Raw genomic sequence first — 18,906 nt, 5'->3', positions numbered from 1 at the left:
TCTACTCCTTTAAAGGGGTTTTATAAACTAAACACCCTTTCAATCAGCCTCTCCCCTGCCACTTCTCTTCCTTATTTAAGATGGAAAGGCATTTCACAATCCTAAGTGCTTCACATAGTTTAAAGTCATCAACATATTATGTAATTCATGTGGATGTAAAAACTCAACAAGGCAATCACTCATAGAAGCCAAAATGCACAAAAAGTTGCTCACTCATAGATGCCCAAATACACAATAAGTTCCTCAATTATACTAGCCCAAACATAACGGTGATATCCAATACATTTGATCTCGAAGTCCAATATAATCAGGACAGTTGATGCAAAGCAGTGAGTTCCATCTCCTAGGAGTTTACTGCCACACAAAGCAAGACACCATCAGATTCCAAGCCACTGATGTTGTAGTTGCAGCTAGTATAAAGATTGAAATATTTTTCTACTTTAGTTTCAGATAGGTAGAGATCAAGCAGACCCATAAAACCTAGAGCTTATATGGATCATTGGCTTTCAGACAGGTTTGCTGAAACCGGAATATTGGATGTCAATTTGAGCTTTCAATCAGCCAACCGAAACTTACAGGCGTACCTTGAAGTTTCTTCCTTCTTCCTTCTCTATTATTTTTACTGTTATATAGTGGTCCAGTCTGACATAATCAGTATGCAATATAAAGTAGTTTTGCATAAGCAAGTATATCTCTCTCTTTTCTTCTTCCCTTAGATGAGGTGTAAATTTATTTCAATCGAGAGCTGACTTTAAGCAATATCTGTAAGATTACAGATACAAAGATAAACAAGGGCATTTACCTATGTGAACACTCCAACAATACAAGGATAAGCATGGATAGAAGAATGATGAATAAATTGGTAATCTGGTTTGCTAGAACATGATGTTAAGTCGACTTCATGAAAACACTGTCTTGATACTGAAATAATTCATCCAAAATTTATATTTAAAGGTTTTAAAGAAGAAAAGAAAGAGGCGAGAGGAGGTGATAGAGATTAGGCAATGGTGGTGGGATTGACAAAACAGGGTTTGTAGAGGAAAAAGAGGGAGGGAAAAATTAAGACAGATGTATTTATTCTTATGATAAGGCTTGCAAGTCGGGTCACAGTCTTATAGATGGATCGAAACTTGTCTAGGGTATATACTGGGAAATAAATGGGAGGATGGTAAGAACGATAGAGTACATTTGATTTTTATTATAAAAATAAAACACTTCTCAGCTTTGGTCGTATATTTAAGAGAGTGAACCGGCAAAGTCGAGAAAAAATTTAGTAAAAAAGCTATAAAGTTGAAGAAAACAAATGTATGATTTGTGATTGGAATAGAAATCAGAATAATCATTTTTTTAAAATATATATTTAGTTTATGGTGGAGATTGGAATGGAGATTGAAATAGAATTTAAATACTAAGATGATAGGAGAAATTTGGGTTTGAAATCGACATGAGAGTAAAATTTTTCTCGATTAAATGGTTGGTATATGAGTCATCCATTTTTATTCCAGAGTCATAAAATATCACATGGACGGGAGTGATGACGACGGAAAGGCGCGGAGGGAAAAGGAGGCGGGAACTGGGGGGCCCGCTGGTTGCCCAGGCAAACGTACCTCCCAGTCTGCCCCACGCCTGCGATGCGGCCGACACCCTGCCCGTCACGTGCGACAGAGGCTCTCAGATCAAGGGAAGTCAAGATCCAACAGCAACAGCCCACGTGTAGGAGTACATATTTGTCGGATGCAGAGCTCCCGGACAAGTTTGAGTCAGATCTGACAACCATCATGGCATCAAAATGGAATCTCACGATGATTTAAAAAAAAGCCTGCCATCTTACCCCGCCGTACACCGTCTTATTTTTAATTAGAAAAAACATATACCTTGTTATAAAACGCCCCTAGAATTACAGATATCCACGAGGGTGCCCTTATCATTTTCTTTTATTTATTTTTCTTTTCTTTAAACTCAGCCAAATTCACCAAACAAGTTCCATTTGATTAAAATTTCTTGAACTAGGACGTGTTCTAAGAGTTTGTTAATCTTCCACCTTTGACATCTAGGGTAGAAAGCGTCTCATGTTTGAAAACATTTGTCTAAGAGTAGTTAGAATTTGGAATCAGAAGTGAATATGCTCCGGCATATTAGTCTAATACTCCAGCTAATTCTTATGATTGCATTTTTTTTACTTAGAAATTAAAGATTTTAGATTTAAATTTTAAATAATAAAATTTTAAAATATCTGAACATGCATAATTATAATGCGGGTGGATGAGTCTCCCCCTCCATTCCATCAAAAATTAAATTAATGTAGCCCATCGTCAATTTCGTAAAATAGAGACGAATCAAAAATTAAAAAGGCCAGCGAAATTGATACAAGCCAAAGTTGTTTTCCTTATGATTTTGGGCAGCATGAACATAGAGCAAATTAGGAATTTTGTATGATAGTTCATTAAGCTGAGTTTTAGTTCTGATTGACATTGGATATGACTCCAAAGTATTAGATTTGTTTTTTTTTGAAAAAAGATCAGCTTTACAGGAAGCATGGGCTTGTCTTCTTTCATTTAACTGAAGGATGGGTCAAAATGTTACGCTATCTAGGAAATAATTATCGTAAGATGGAAACAAACAAAAAAAAAAAAAAACTTGTCATAACAAGTTGTTTACCAACAACAAAAAAAACACATAACAAGAGAAAGAAAATAGACATGGTACCAACAAATGATTAAAAGTATGTTAAAACGATCAACTCCATATGAGTCATGCAATGTCCAGCCATGCAAATTCTACTTTTGGTGCACCATGATGCTTTTTGCCTACAATTGCGTGTGAGGTTTGGCACTGATGTCATACCACGCAACCAAATATAACCTAATGAAGACTAGAACTCGCATGACCATCGAGAAGTTCAATGGAAGAAGAGAAACAAAAAGCAACTTCAATGTTAGGCATGGAAAAAGACTAATAGAAGCCCCGACAGTTTCCAAATGTTTGGCTCTCTCTCTCTCTTTTGGGCGATAAAGAGTGGGAAATCCCACGAAAACTACATTCTTAAATAGAAAACACAAATCATATCAGCAAGGGTAAGTGAGTCAGTGACCGAATATCCAAGAGAATCATGTTACACGAAGACTAGTCTTCATTGACTCCCTCTCCTGCACGCCTATCAGCTGGTTGATTGCTTTTTCTGAACACGACTTGCACGAAAAAAATTAAAGGATTGCTTGAGCTATATGATGTCCATAAGAAGTGCATGGCTTAGAATCATACCAGCATTACTACGACATCCATTAGTCCAATCTATGATGTTAACGATTCACCTTCCAACCAGAGCTGCATGCATTCTAGTTTTTCTACTGCTGCTGTCAATCCTCTCAATTCAACTTCAGGCACTGTAAATGCATCAAACGATCCTGTACCGGCTGAAGAACATCACCATACTCATCACGAATAACGAAACCTGCACCCACCTTCCTATCCTTCCACGATGCATCTAAGTTCACCTTCACAAGTCCACAGGATAAGGGTGTCCTAAAAAACCAACTGGGTTGAAGTAGGTGAGCTCATTAAGTTGCCAGTATTCTGGTGCCGCAAGTTAACCATTCTAGTGAACTATATATTTGCATCCAGTACCTCAACAGCCAGTCGCCGAGTCAAAGATGGATTGCTTCTTCTAGCTTGCTGTCTTCCTTGAAATCATCGTTCATTTTCTTTTCAACCACAGGACCCAACCAGCATAACTCATATCAGCGTCCCCAACTCTACCTTCCTCCTATGATCCACTAAAAATTCCACCAGGCTCTGAAGGGAGGTTATGTTAGGAATCAATGGAAATTGAGTCCTCAAATCTGACCAAACCAACTTTGCAAAGCTACACTGCACCAAGATATGTTCAGTGTGCTCAACAGAGCCATGGGATAGACCATACGAACCAAGATCAACGCAAGATCTCCCCAAGGTGATGCATGCCATCTCATACTTCCTGTTCTTCTCCTTCACTCCCCAATATTTTAGGCCAGAAGAGGCCCCCCACCACATAACTGCCCTGACGTGAGAATCTGGGAAACCATTTGGAAGTTTTTCCTTGAGCTATTCGCAACAGGACACAGCATTAACATCATACCAGGACAAAACTTTCCCAGACCCAGGACTATTTCTGAATTGCCGCCAACCAGATCTAGAGTTGCAAAACCAACCACGTTTCACTAGCATTTCCTTGTACCCCTCAAACAATGGCCAGCCATTTGCTTAGAAAGCAAACAGCTGGATAAGCCAAGATATCACCATCGAAGGAATCCATCAAAAGAACCAAAAACAAAATACTCGTTGCATCCGCCACAACCAGGTTCCATTCAAATTTCCATCGTCCGCACCCGATAAAAATTGCAGCTGTGAAGCAACCTTCTATCTGCCATCTTTGTTAATAAACAGCTCAGCCTATGAAAAGACTACCAGGAGGAATCAAGTGCAGGACAAATGCACAGGTCAAACAAAAGTCCACAATCTACCATAGCATCAAGATGCACATACAACTAAAGAAGCATTCATTCAGTTTTCAGAGATATCCATAATGTCTTCAAATAACACAGATCCAAATTCAAGTACTCAAAAGCAGAAACACTTCACGAGTAAACAGTACAAAAACTCAAGATATTATACCTAAAGGTACTTTAATAATCAACAATTCAATTCAACTGATTGCAGCTGACAAACAATTCTGGTCCTCCATATCATCCATCGACATTAATTCCTGAAACCAAAATAAATAAATAAAACGCGATGAAAGAAAAGGCACTTTTTCATGAAGACTGAACAAAGCAACATGCAAAACTAGCATGGCTTTAGAAACCCAAAATGATCATGGCTATACTTACATTATCTTTTTTACAGAACCAGTGGGCCGACACCACGATCCCTCAGTAAATGCAGTTCTCCATGGGGAGGTCATCGAAGCTCCAGAGATCCACAGTGCTCTGTCCGTCCAGAGCAACATCACAGCTGAAGAGGCTGTCAATTGACTCGTCTGCACGCCCCTCAAGATAAGGGATCTCCAGGAACTTCATAAATGATTCATAGGCAGATAGCTCCTCAGAGAGTTTCATTGCAGAGTCTTCATCTGCTGGCACTGCTTCTTCAGAACTGTTTTTCAGTTTCTTCTGAGGGCTACCATGTTCCAGGAGTCTGGATTCATCACCTTCAGTTATAGTTGGAGCAAAAAGCGATGTAATCTCAGGATTCTTGGTCTCGTGTTCCCATCCGAAGTCCAAACAATCAATAGAGTTGCTTCCCTGTTCAGAGAGCAAATTCACTAACCCAGTGCCCCCGGAAGATGGAGAAGATCCTAGCGAGGGAAGGGAATTCAGGTACTCAGGCTTTGTGAGCTCCTTCACTTCCATGTGATCCATAGAGGAATGGAAATCATAATCTGGGTTATTGAGGTACTTTAAGGACTGATCAAACTTCTGTTCCTCTGTCGTTGCTGGTTTTGGTGTGCGCAGATTTGCTTTGTGGCGGCGCTTTTGGGCATTCGCAGGTGCTTCAGGGAAGTTCACCTTAGCTTTCTTGCCCCGGATACGACGGGCTTCAACATCATAAGCTCGTGCAGCCTCTTCAGCAGTGTCGAATGTTCCTAGCCAAACACGGACCCCCTTGCGGGGATCTCTGATTTCAGCTGCCCACTTGCCCCATGGACGCTGACGGATTCCTCTGTATTGATTCTTTCTCTTCCTTTTGGCTGATTTAGCTGCAGGCCCACTTAATTCTTCTGATTTTAGAGTGATCGAGCCCTCTGCAGTCCAAAGAGAACAAAGATAAGACAGACCGTAACATAGAGGGGACATTTTCATTCTAACAGACATAGATCTCAACTTTCTGATAATTAATTAAGAGGAAACAGATTATTCCATACAAAGTTCAATCACACATAACAGACAAAAAACAGATTTTAACCTAGATTACAGGATTCTTTATGAAGTAACAACTCAATTCTGCTACTCTTCTGTCTGAGTATAGTCTACCAAAGAAGCATGCCAGCAATAATAGAAAATATGAGTACTAAGGTACAAGATCCCATGCCATTTCCATGCACAAAAACACTTTGATTCCAAGCTTCTTTCCCATCAACAATTAAGTTCTAGGAAACATTAGGACTGATGTTGATTGTCTATACATAAAATTGCACTGAACATAATTTTTGTTTTCACTTTCACAATTTTTGTTGCAAGGAGAGGTGGCAATTAGAGTGCAGATCCATCCACCATTCCATCCGATCTAATAATTTAGACATTTACTTTCATCAGATCAGTGGAAAGATAACCATAATTGACTAATAATGAGTCATGTTGGTTTCTAGTTTCCACCCTCCAAATCAATCACACATCATTTTCATTTCCCCTTTGCACAAACAAAAAGGAACAACCTGACACAAATTTTCTCCTGCCCCTGACATTTTTATGATCAACAACTTTGTTTACATTTATCTTTGACTCTGATTTTCCAGCAACATCCCAGGCAAGACAAAATTCTCAGCACACCTTAAATTCTATATACTTATAATTATTCACTGTAGATCTCATCTCTATAGTGGATAACTCATCTATTAGAAACATAATATTACTGAAGGACGGCAAAAGAACTGATTACAATCCCGAAATCATAAAATAGACATTGACAAGGCAAAACCGGCAGTAAGACAACAACCATGCACCAAATCAAACAACAGAACAATGCAATAGCTATAAACAAAGATGAAATTGAAGGAATAACTCAAGGGAGAGGAGGAAATAAGTCAGATATAAGGTGGCGAAAAGATAAGTCAAAGAGCAGATTAATTTGGGTGATACTACCTGAATTTAAAGACAAAGAATCACACAAATTAAACAATATATCTCAATAAAAGTGACATCCTACTTTAGTCTTCACCAAATAGGAGAGAAAAAAATGGAAACAGGAGCCTGAAAATAATCATAATTCATATAAAAATAGTTTGAAATAGGGAATTCACAATTTAAATCAAGCAAAATTAGGGAGGAGCAAATATTTGTTTAGCAAAAGATTTGCCCATATCGCATAAATTACAATAAATTCCAAGAAAATACTTGGGGAGAGAAACCCAAAAGGGCAAAACTCAAGAAGTATTATTGTACCCCTTACTCACATAGGATTTTCTTCCACCGTTCTTCTCGGAATAAACAGATTTTATAGAATCTAATCTAACCAAAGTTTTTTTATCCAAAGTTTTTTTTTTCTTTAAAAAAAGCTAAAAATGGAGATCCATCAAACTCTCACTCAAACCCTAAAGAAACATAACCTCATTTCAGTTTATACACAACAAGTCCCAAAGAAGAAAGCTCATTCGATGGCAAAAAAAGGTAATAGAGAGAAAAAGATTCTATCCAAAATAAATTAAAATCCACAAACAACAATAGCAAGCTCGAAAGAAGAAGGAATCACTGAAAACATCCCACTTTTTCGCCGAGAAACAAAAAAAGACACATTTACGCTAAATCGCCAAAAAGGATAAAATTTCGAGCGAAAGCTAGAATTCATTAAAAAAAAAAATAATAAGGTACCCAGAAGACGAAGAAAATGGCCAAAAGAACAATCTTTTCAAGAGAATTTCTCCGATTACCTCGAGAGAAGGGAGCCTTGGCGGTGAAAGCGAAGGGCTCGACGTCGATCTCCGCCTCCTCGTCCTCCTCGGACTCGTCCTTGAAATCCTCGAAGTCGGCCTCGAAATCGTCGTCGATCTCCACCACCTCATGCTTCCGGCCTTTCTTGCTGCCGCCGCCCTTCTTGAGGTGCGGCCAGAGGTAGTCGGCGGTGAGCCGCCGGGAGCCCGCCGGCTGCAGGATGAAGTCGGAGATGATCGCACCACCACACATCTCGAAGCTCAAAGGCGACGCCTTTTTCGGACTTTGTTTTGTTCTGAGAAGAGAAAATGGGTGAAGAGAAGAGTAGAGAAGAAGGGAAGAAAGGTTTCTGGCGGAAAGAGTTTGGAGGGGAAGGTGGGGTGTTTTGTAATATAAATATATGATATTTAGTTTAGGAGAGAAGAATAAGCTGGTGTTTAGTGAGGGACAGAGAAGCGGGGGTTGTTCCGAAAAAATAAAGTATTCATTAAAAGATAGAATTAAAAACGGGATAGGGTATTCATTGAAGTGGTAAACTATGAAGTGATACCAAGGATATTAAATAAGTAGGAATATATTGTCCCAAAAAAATAAAGTAGGAATATATGGTGATACTAACTTAATAAGTATCATAGAAAGCTATGTATCCAGCTATGGGAAATTAAATAAGTAGGAATATGGTAATTATAGAAATTACTAAGAATATTGTTTTAAGATCAAAAACAAAATTGCTGGTACCTGAGTTCAATTGTCCAAAATTTTAGAAATTCCTGTAACTAATTTTAAAATTTTAAAATAAAAATTACCTTACCAAATATGCTTCTATATTTTTACTATTTTATTTTTTTAAAGATCAGAAAACACAAAATAAAATTGATACCAACAAATCCTTAATAAGTGGGAGCACGATAGTGATATATGTTATAGAAATATTGTTGAAGGAGGAAGTGAAAAAAATTTTCTCTTAACTATTTTTATGTTTAATATTTGTTATTCTCATGAATATATCTATTTTTAATCTTTTATGAGAATGTAGTATTAATTTCTGTGAAGAGTTCAAATGATTGGAAGTGGTTGATTTGGATTGAATTAAGGAATAAAATAGAATAAAGGTTTAAGATTGGGATGTTTGGGGCATGTAAAATGTTTTTTTTAAAATGGTAAAAATATAAAGTGGTAATTATGAAGTGAACATGATGAAATTAATAATCATGAAAGAATACTTAGAAGTAGAGAATTCCAGAGGGAAGGATGTACTGCAATTTATTTATATAGGTGGTGTCAAGTTACCCTAATGCCACCATGGTGTTAGGTTTGCAATAAAATATTAAACACATGCATTAGAGTAATGGTTTATTCTTGGTGCGGAGTGACAATTCTCGGGCCCTCAGCTCTAATTGTATTAGTTCCCGGACTGGGTTTTGAACTTTGTGCTGACCTATTACAGATTACAGTATCACATTATGAAGTCCATACGGGGATTGGCTCAGATTTTGTTCATACATTTGTGACATTACTGATTAAGGTCAGAGATGATATTGGCTCGTTGCACTCTTAGTTTAGGTTGCGTCTCTCGCGTGAAAAAACGATTGATTTTTTTTCATGACATTAATATTCAGTTCTTGGGGCATTCTGAACTTCTTCATTCATCCATCTATATAGATTTTGAAGCAGTTAATCTAATGCTGGATTTGTACGAAGAAAGATGGATCCTTTCTTGGCACGAGAAAAAAGCAAACTCTCGATTTGACTTTCTTCTTTGGAAAAAAAAAAAAAAATCATATTGCCCAGTGCATAGTTTAGCATTTAGTCTATTGCGGCTTGGGAGGACATTTTTTCCCCCCTCAAGTAGCAGGCTTACAATCTAGAATCTAGATGTAGATCTACATTCAACAATTGGTCACGTTCAGCCAAATTTACAAATCAGACCCATGCTTAGTCAAACATTTCTGGTCTTCTTTGACATGTGATGCTTCTCTTTTTGTCCACCCTAGTCAGATTTTTTGTGCTTGGTCTACCAAGTACTTGGCTCACATGTTGGGTAAATGAAGCCTATATAATTTTGGGGCACAAACTAAATAGTTAATTAATTTTGGTTTGTACTTTTCATCAAAACATGTTCATTTTGAGGCGAGTATATAACAATTATTTTATCTTTGGGTTAATTAAAGTATTATGTATAAAATATTATATATATCCTGCTCTTGGCATAATATTTTCTTGGGTTGTTCATCACTGTTTTCCTTTTCCCTTCTCACATGGGAATGGTTAGATTAATGGTGCCTTTGCACTTGGAAGTCCTCTCAAGAACCTACTCATTGAAATATGTTCCTCGGTTGGATTTTATTTTGTGGGAAGTTTGAATGCCATTGAAATGGCCTATCATCTCTTCATCTGAGTGTTTTGCCATTTATTCAGCAATTTGACTCTTTCGAGCAACCCACCTAATTTAAAGCAGTAGTTGGTCGACCATTTGACCACAAGACGTGATATCTTAGTTTCTCCTTAATAAAGAACATAATGGATAAATTTTTGCACTATTAATTTAGTTCCGCTATGAACTAGAGAATATCAAGTTCAACTAGTATAAAGATTGTGCAAAAACAAAAAAAAGGCAAAGCCAATCAAAATTCATTAAGATCATAGATTGTGGGGAATATGATATTCCCTATCAAAATTTCTTTTTTCTAGTTAGCTAACATTTATCTCACCTAAGTGGCCAAATTTATATTTTACCTAGGTAGTATCACTACCACACTATCTCCGGCATAATATTCTTATTTTGAAATAAAGATGCATCCAAAAAGAGGAGCATTTCTCCTAAATTATTAACTACTAATTATTAATTATTGTTAAATTTTAATGAATCTATATCGATAATCAAAGTCAATATGTATCTAATTGGTAACATTTGCAAATGAATAGCAGTACCAACTCACGTGACCTAGTCACCTAGGTTGAAAATACTTGTCCTCCTCCTTGCTCGAACATTGAAAGAAATCACCCAATTTACCTCTTCAAGCAGAAGTCTTAAAATGCGCTTAGATTTGAAGGATACACGATGTAGAAAAGGCAGAAAATGAATGAGGATGAGAACAGATACAATTATATAAAGACGTGCTTCTTTGCTTGTCTCATGATCTTGCTTACAAGGATACTTGCCATGAGCTGCTTTTTTTTTTTTTGCATGTTTAAGTTTCATCGCAACTAAAAACCCGAAAAGATTAAAAAAAGAACTGCATCCCGTTACTAAGCCATGGTTTGTAAAGCTCGCACCTATGCATTTCCACACTCGTCGGTAGCAATTATTTTCTTCACACATTAGCTACAGAAGCATATATCTCTTAACTTGCAGAAGAGTAGTTTAAATAATTAAATCTGCATCACTGATATATATATATATATACACTATTCTTCTAATTTTTATTCTCTCTTTAAATAGAGATCTACACCTTTCAATTCACTTCAATTATCAGAATATCAATGTCAAAATTATCTCCATGGTCAAAAAAAATGGCGTATGCACGGAATCTGCCACAAAGCAAGGAACGCAGGTTGGAAAGCAGCGAGCACAAATTAGTGCGGGACCCACCGAGGATTTCAGAGCGTGATGCATGGGTCGAGTTCTCTTGGTCTCCTTTAGCTGCAGTTTTAAGATTGAATTCTTCTATATTTCTGTCATGAAAACAAGAAGGATTCTTTTAGCAAAAAAAAAACAAGAAGGATTCTTGGAGATGCATGAACCCAGCTCTGGACTCATTTTTCCATGCTCCATGTTGCCCTTAATTTTGTCTCACAGAGATGGCCAAGATATATAAGGAAAAAGAACACATTTTTCTGATGCATTTGTCATTATCTATTTGTCAAGGAAAGGGAAAAGAAATCAAAGATGTCAACGCAATGATGTTGCGTAACAACTATATTATATGGAAATATAGCTGAAACCACTTGACTATGGCCCAACCAACGCGCCCAAGATATCTGATGATATTTCTCCGACTCACAATCAGTGTTCAATTAATAGCTAGTGCAACAAAGTTTTCATGGTTTATCCAAGCTGAGCCTATTAAGTCGATTCGTTTGGGGTCAATTTGTCTAGAGATAAGGATGTGGTCTAGACTTAGAGATAAGATGTAGTGGGTCTGGTTTGGTGTGCTAAGGTAATTCATTTGATATTGTTTTGTAGAAATATGGATATGGTTAGAGGCCTTTGGCGTGGCTGTTGGGATAAGAACCTCGAGTCATGATGATCAAATGGTTTAGTTATAATCCACTTGTTTTATTTCAAAGCTAAGTTTGTCATCTAGCCAAGAACTGAGAATACTATATCTGTTTTTAGTTGGGGTTACAAAACTATCATGTTCTTTAATGTTTTTTTAAGATTGTTCTTTTGTCAATTGTAGCTGTTCTTTATGGCCTGTAAAATTTCTGAAAATTATTTAACTTTTGGACATATCTACAAGAAATTGGTCTAGCTAGTTTCTTTTGTTGTGTGTATATAGATACATATATACAGCCACTTTTTATGTTTGAGCTGCCTCGGAGAAAAATTATAATGTTGTCGCCTTCTCTCAAATTTATGCATGGATATATTGTTGTCACCACCTCTCAAATTAATGCATGTGCTAGTCTCTATGTATATCGAAAGAAATGTTTACTTGAAAAGCTGTATATCTTAAACGAGTTTTCTTTCTTTCTTTCGAGATGGATGCCTGTAATTAAAAAAAAGGAAAAAATTATACAAGTTGTATTTTTTCAACTCTTTAGTATCGCTAGCTGTATGAATGCATGGATAAATAGATGTATCTAGTCCATCTCATTTTTTATTTTTTTCTTTTGTAATCTAATTTTACTTTTTGTCTTGATCATAAGAATCACACCAAAATGCTTGCAAATGTTAGCAGGGGTACGGCATTATTTATATGTAAATAAAGTTTGCCAATTTATGCACTCATATAAAATTGAGAATTTGGGTTGAAGCAAAATGAATATTGATATATATTTCTCAAGCAAACCATTCAATTTAATATGTCTATTTGCAGTTCATCTTTTGATCTCCAAGCTTTCTCAAATCTAGACTAGGTTGATATTGAATCCTATATCATATGAATGTGAATTAAGGTGAGATACTCCCAAAACTTGGAACCGTTCTTTAGAGGGTAAAAAACTTACATATAAATTTATATTTTTCTGAATAAGTACTTTCCAGCCAATATTTAGATAGAAAAATAATTTACTCATATTATTCTATGCATTGAAAAGTATTTCCGAAATTTATTATCCATATTTTTTGTATTACTATATTCTCGAGTAAGTTGCCACAATCTATCCATATTTTTCATAACACCCTTCGCTATATAAATATTATATTATATTATCATATATAGGATTAGAGATATTTTAGAAATAAAATAAAAGATTATTTTTACCAGCCGATGAAAAAATAACTTATCCACCTTCTAAATAGGTAGGACTTTTCCTTCATTTTATTGGTAAATGCTATTCAGGTGAAAAAAAACTTACGCATCTAGAGAAGCAGAAGAATGCAGATAAGTTGGCGAATGAGAAAGTTTGACCCTTTTTTTTTGGTTGTTGTCGTTGTTGTGGAAGAACAGGCCCTGAAGGAGGAAAGAGATAATTACGGGGCGGGGAAGAAGAGGTTACAGAGAAGCAACCCCGCTGTCGGCAAACGGTATCAACTTGTTTTATAATGCAACTTGTAGTCGGTGGGTGAAAATGGCATGAGACCAGGTTCATTGCAGGAATCTTTTTGTGAATGGTGACTCCCTATTAAATTGATATCTTGAATTCAATCATTCACGAGATCTTTCAGTGAATGGTGACTTGGATGTAGAAGCTTGTGGCCGACACGTTCCTCTTAATTAATTCTTGTGAGGTGGATCTTGATCCCTTGGACTCATGTCCTTTCTTTTGGAGCATAGTTGGAATTCTTAGAAACCTAGCACGTTCGGCTAATACTGTAGGCTCATTTAATCAACAGGATTGGGCATGAGATGCTAAGTTTAGGTAGAGATGCTTCATGCTGCCAATACGATTGGTGGTAAATGTAGGTGTGACACTTTAAGAGATAAGGGACTAACCAATGTGGAAGCATTCTTGCTTAGCGAATAAGAACTCGAACATCGGTGTTTATTCATTTGGTTGAATTGGAAAAAATCTCAAATATTAGCCGTTATCTTTTTATCATATAAAGGCAATCAGTAAATGTTAATTATTGTGTATAATATGTGTGTATATGTGTATGTGTATGGTTATGTGCGTACCGTGCGACATTATTAAGGTCATTATCCTAAACTTTGATATCTGGTGATGCCTAGCACTGTGAATGGTATATGTACACCCCTTAAATCATAGACAATATTAAGGTACAAATTTCATATAGCAACATGTAATTTTTCTTTACGTTGGTATGTGATGCATGATTAATGTTGATCTATGAGCAAATTTAGGCCTCCGCCTTAGAAAGTATAAAATTCATGATAAGTAGCCATCAAAACCACCATGAGAAGCTATATGAAAAACAAAATTATTTATATTATGAATTCACATCATTTTTCATGATCTATAGCTACTACGGTGCAATAAATTATTGAGAGAAATAGCTGACGAAATATAGAGGAACCAGTAAGAAACACTGCAGACTGCTACTTTACCTTGGTGTTTGGTTTGTCTTTCTTTTTGAGTTATCTGCATGTTTTAAGTCACCATTTTCTATTGCCCACTCTTTTTTTTTTTTGAGAAAAAAATTTGAGGTACCTGCACCAGCGACCATTTGCATAGATATATATGATGTGAGAATTATTCATGTCAAACAACACCTGAACCACCTTGCATGCTTCGAACAAGAAGCCTCCTCCAGAGAAAGGATGCAATTATTGTGCTATAACTGATTTGCTTTCCTCTTTTTGCAACTTATTTATGCAATTTAACTCATATGATACACACGAAACAGAGAGAAAAAAACTACGATCATTATGTACTAAATAACTATTAAGTATGACAAATGATTTTATTTGTAGATTCGTTTTCTTAAAGCGTGATTGGGGTATATTACATTTATGTGACATTTTAAACCGACTGAATGGATAACCATTGAGAACTACTTTCGTACTCATCTTTACTTTTTTTTTTCACATTTAGACATCACAATATTATTATTTGGAAGGGGGAAAACCATTCTATCTTTTGGTACTAAATAATCATCAAATTTTCTTTTTTCTTCAGATAAATAATGGAAATCATTTTGCTCGACAATTATTATGTTATGCTAGTTTTTTAGTTATACTGTATATTATATTATATTATACTAATCTTACGATAATCCTACGTGACTAATCATTATCATATCAGAATAATCATATTTTAATAGTAATAAAATTATTATATTTCTATAATATTATACTAATATGCTATAATATTATACTACTCAAAACAAATAATTTGTAAACTAAGAATACTTTATAATAACAATTCTTGATAGAACAAAAAATTAAAAAATTGAAGGCATTACACAATATCTTTTATTGCCATATTTTCTTATACTTCAAATACTTTGTCCGATCGGTACCAAATAGATATTAAAATTCCACACCACTTTACAAATGTTTAAAAATATGATTACCAAACAGCAAATAGCTTTTTGTTAAAAGCTCTACTCCTAAAATCTCTACGAAAAATGACTCTATTATCAATAGCAATCCTAGACAGGGCCTAAAAAGCCTAATGTATAGTTGCAATTCACAACTTTATAGTGGCAGTAATAATGTTTGTAACGGTTATTATTTTGAACCATGTTTCAATTTGATTCCTAATCAATAATCATCACATGAAAAGAAAACTGTATTTATGACATAGTTTTTCAAAAACAAAAACCTTTCTCAATATCTTCATAACTACAAAATTATGGCAGGAATCCATTTGAAACATGGTTCAAAATAATAACCATTATCAACATTACAACCACCATTACAATGCTTTCAGAGGGTTCTCATCTCTTGCGAGGCATTCTCCTCGCTTACCAATATGTTAACATCTTGTTGCAGAAAGGATGCAAGAGGAGGGATAATCTGACTTTACATTGTAATTTGTTTTATTTATTCCATCCTTTACAACAAGGGCTATTATTTTTGATTAACTTGCAAACTCTCATATCTACTACACTCGAAACAACAGTATCACCAGTCAGGCAGATTTTTCGACTCCATTAATTGCCTTCTGAATTATAACGCACTGAAGAAGGCCTTTTTCTGGAGAAGATCAACCACAGCATGGAATTTCAAACCACATCCAGCTCATGGAACTTCATGAGATCATGGAATGCTTACATTGTCTTTATTTGCAGAGCACCAGTTGCAAGGACCACCATCATTCAGTAAACATTGCCTTCCATGGGCAGGTCATCAAAGCTCCAAAGGTCCAAAGTGCTCAACCCCTCCTGAGCCACCTCGGAGCTGAAAAGGCTGTCAATTGATGCATCCGAGCTCCCCTCTGCACAAGGGATCTGCAGGAACTCCATAAATGTATGAAAGTCAGATAGGTCCTCAAAGAATTTCATTGCAGAGTCTTCAACTGCTGGCATTGCCTCCCTAGAATTGTTTTTTAATTTCTTCTTGGGGCTACCATGCTCCAGGAATCCAGATTCATTACCTCCAGTCATGTTGGGAGCAAGAAGTGATGCGATCTCAGAAGTCCTGGTCTTGTGTTCCCATCCAAAATCCAAACAATCCATAGAGTTCACAAACTCAGGCTTACTAATCTCCTCAACTCCCTTGTGCTCCATAGTAGAATAGATATCACAGTCCAGGTCACTCAGGCACTTGAAAGTCTGGTTAAACTTGTGTTTTTCTGACATTGCTGGTTTTGGTGCTTGCAGGGTTGGTTTGTGGTGGCGCTTTTGGGCACTTGCAGGTGTTTCAGGGAAGTTCACCTTAGCTTTCTTGCCCCGGATACGACGGGCTTCAACATCATAAGCTCTTGCAGCCTCTTCAGCAGTGCCGAATGTCCCGAGCCAGACACGAACCCCTTTGTAAGGATCCCTGATTTCAGCTGTCCACTTGCCCCATGGACGCTGGCGGATTCCTCTATATTGACTATTTCTCTTCCTTTTGGCTGATTTAGAAACAAATCCACCAAAATCCACAGATGCCAGATTGGTTGACAACCCTGTAGTCCAAACAGAACAAAAAATTAGAAAAGAGACAACATGGCAAGGAAAATATAGTATCCTCCTACCAAATAATCAAATATATATATATATCAGATATCTGGATAATTTATTAAAAACAAGTAGACCAATCTATATGAAGTTTAATCACACAATTTGGTTTCTGTAAGCAAAAAAAATTCAAAATAAGAACAAGTGACATACACTATCTACCAAGCAAAAATGTTGGTTGCAGAAAGATCCATCCAAATCCCGAAACAGAAAGATATCTGGATAACCAGAAGAATCGAATTTTTTGTAAAAAAGGATTGCAAAAATAACAATAATCGAACCCTAAACGGAAAACTTCATTAGAATTTTTATATCTCTAACCTTTTCCTCCCATTTCTTCTAGGCAAGAACCTAAAACACAAAACTCAACTTGATAGAAATAACTGCAATTTTTACCAAATAAAACTAAACCTTAGACGAAAAATCATCAGAACTCCACCTCACAAAAGGAACATAACCCTAAGTTTTATTTTTCAGTCGAGCCTGCGTTTCATTTGTCTCTTTCGCTCATTTACGCCTTCGACACGAATACGTCTACATCAAAAAGCCATCTTCTTATCATTTCATCTAGATTCCTTGCAAATCAAAGAGAGTTTTGGAGGATTTCTCCTTGGTTGCATGAGCTTGAATACGACCAATAAAATAGATTTCTAGAGATCTGCAGTCGTTAAATTTTGCTCAATCTTTGCATGAATCCTAGAAGAATTTTTTTTTTAAAAAAATCCCACCTTTCCGCGGAAATAAACATCCAGAAACGAAACCATTTTCCACAAATTAGAAATTAACTACTAAATGGAGAAAATTTCAAGAATAACAAATCGACAAGAAGAAAATATTTCATTAAAAGAGGGGGAAAAAAGTCAAAGTTCTGGAAATCCTCTGATAGTTTACCTCGAGAGAAGGGAACTTTAGAGCCGAAGACGAAGGGCTTGACGTCGATCTCCTCCTCCTCCTCGGATTCATCCTCGAACTCCTCGAAATCGGCCTCAAAGTCGTCTTCGATCTTCACCACCTCATGCTTCCGCCCCTTCTTGACGTCCGGCAACAGGTAGTCGGCCGTCAGCCGCCGGGTCCCCACCGGCTTGAAGTCGGAGATGATCGCTCCGCCGCACATTTCGCAGCCCAAAGGTCACTCCTTTTTGGGTGGGAGATAAAAGAAGAGAGAAGGAAAGGAGGCTCGTTCTGAGAGGAGCGGGAGGGTATAGCAGGGGTTTTATAGTAGCGGTTTCAGGAAGAAGAAAGGCGCGTGTTTGGTTCTAGGCAGATAAGGAGGAGGTTTAGAGGGTGGATTATAAAATTACAAACTTAGAGAAAGAGATAAGATTGAGATTAGATTAATGGGAAGTTGGAGATATTAAAATGGTAGTGATGGATTAATTTGTAGGAGTGACATGACCTCTAAGATGGTCGCGGCGCCTTGAGGACTTTGTAAGTGGCTTGGTGTTGATCAAAAGGATAGCTTTTGAACCATGAGAAGGGGCACGAGGGTTAGCACAAAAGAAAGATTGTTCTTCTTTCACAACGTTCCTTCATTGGATTACACCCTACACAGCTCTCCAAGTATACCAACCTCTCTCATTCATCACCCTACATATAGCTCGAAGCAAGATTTACATGATTCATCGGTGAATTCACACAAAGAAAGTTGAATCATTCTTTCACACGAAAGATACAATCCCTACTCGGGCATGAGTCCATGTAGACTATCTCTTGTGGAAAAAAAGCTATATGTAGATGTTATTGTATATAGCTTGCTGAGTTACCCGAGTTAGAGATATGTGGGAGAGGGCTATCTACTTTTGTATAGTTCATACCTCATGATCCTCTCTTTACTTGAAAACATATGGTAATGGTATTAATTATGGAACTAGTAGTGTAGATATTAGAAGAAGTTTTTGTTTTGTATGGATGTATGGATTAGAAATAGAGGATAAATAATAAAAAAATCAAAATAGGGTAGTGCATGGCGAATATAATAGCTATTATGACAGTACTTCATAAGGAGGATGCTGGATGAGAAAATATAGGAAAATGTTAAGAGTTCATTAT

At 36.5% G+C, this 18,906-nt stretch overlaps 2 protein-coding genes across 2 annotated transcripts; both read right to left on the bottom strand.

The window, feature by feature from the left end:
* Positions 1–4,518: 4,518 nt before the first annotated feature.
* LOC103702455 (ethylene-responsive transcription factor 1-like) lies at positions 4,519–8,149 on the bottom strand. The gene is made up of 3 exons (XM_008784898.6): positions 7,622–8,149; positions 4,866–5,779; positions 4,519–4,741 (listed from the first exon to the last, which is right to left on the bottom strand). The coding sequence occupies exons 1-2, from the start codon at positions 7,872–7,874 to the stop codon at positions 4,908–4,910; spliced, it is 1,125 nt and encodes a 374-aa protein (XP_008783120.4). The 5' UTR covers positions 7,875–8,149; the 3' UTR covers positions 4,519–4,741; positions 4,866–4,907.
* Positions 8,150–15,497: 7,348 nt separating this feature from the next.
* On the bottom strand, positions 15,498–18,291 carry LOC103702445 (ethylene-responsive transcription factor 1-like). Its single transcript, XM_008784887.5, has 2 exons — positions 17,749–18,291; positions 15,498–16,805 (listed from the first exon to the last, which is right to left on the bottom strand). Exons 1-2 carry the CDS (start codon positions 17,969–17,971, stop codon positions 16,012–16,014), a joined length of 1,017 nt encoding a protein of 338 aa, XP_008783109.4. The 5' UTR covers positions 17,972–18,291; the 3' UTR covers positions 15,498–16,011.
* Between the last annotated feature and the right edge of the window lie 615 nt (positions 18,292–18,906).

Source organism: Phoenix dactylifera, chromosome 7, assembly GCF_051530095.1.
Source record: "Phoenix dactylifera cultivar Ajwa chromosome 7, Ajwa_hap1_PhDact_Kaust_v1.1, whole genome shotgun sequence".
NCBI lineage: Eukaryota > Viridiplantae > Streptophyta > Magnoliopsida > Arecales > Arecaceae > Phoenix > Phoenix dactylifera.
The sequence above is the reverse complement of the archived record's forward strand: the minus strand, read 5'-3'. Positions and strand labels throughout refer to the sequence as shown.

Coding starts and splice junctions, on each gene's coding strand:
- LOC103702455 (XM_008784898.6), bottom strand. CDS start 7,874: ATGTGTGGTGGTGCGATCATCTCCGACTTCATCCTGCAGCCGGCGGGC. Junction 5,780..7,621: donor CAAGGCTCCCTTCTCTCGAG/GTAATCGGAGAA, acceptor TTTGGACTGCAG/AGGGCTCGATCACTCTAAAA.
- LOC103702445 (XM_008784887.5), bottom strand. CDS start 17,971: ATGTGCGGCGGAGCGATCATCTCCGACTTCAAGCCGGTGGGGACCCGG. Junction 16,806..17,748: donor TAAAGTTCCCTTCTCTCGAG/GTAAACTATCAG, acceptor TTTGGACTACAG/GGTTGTCAACCAATCTGGCA.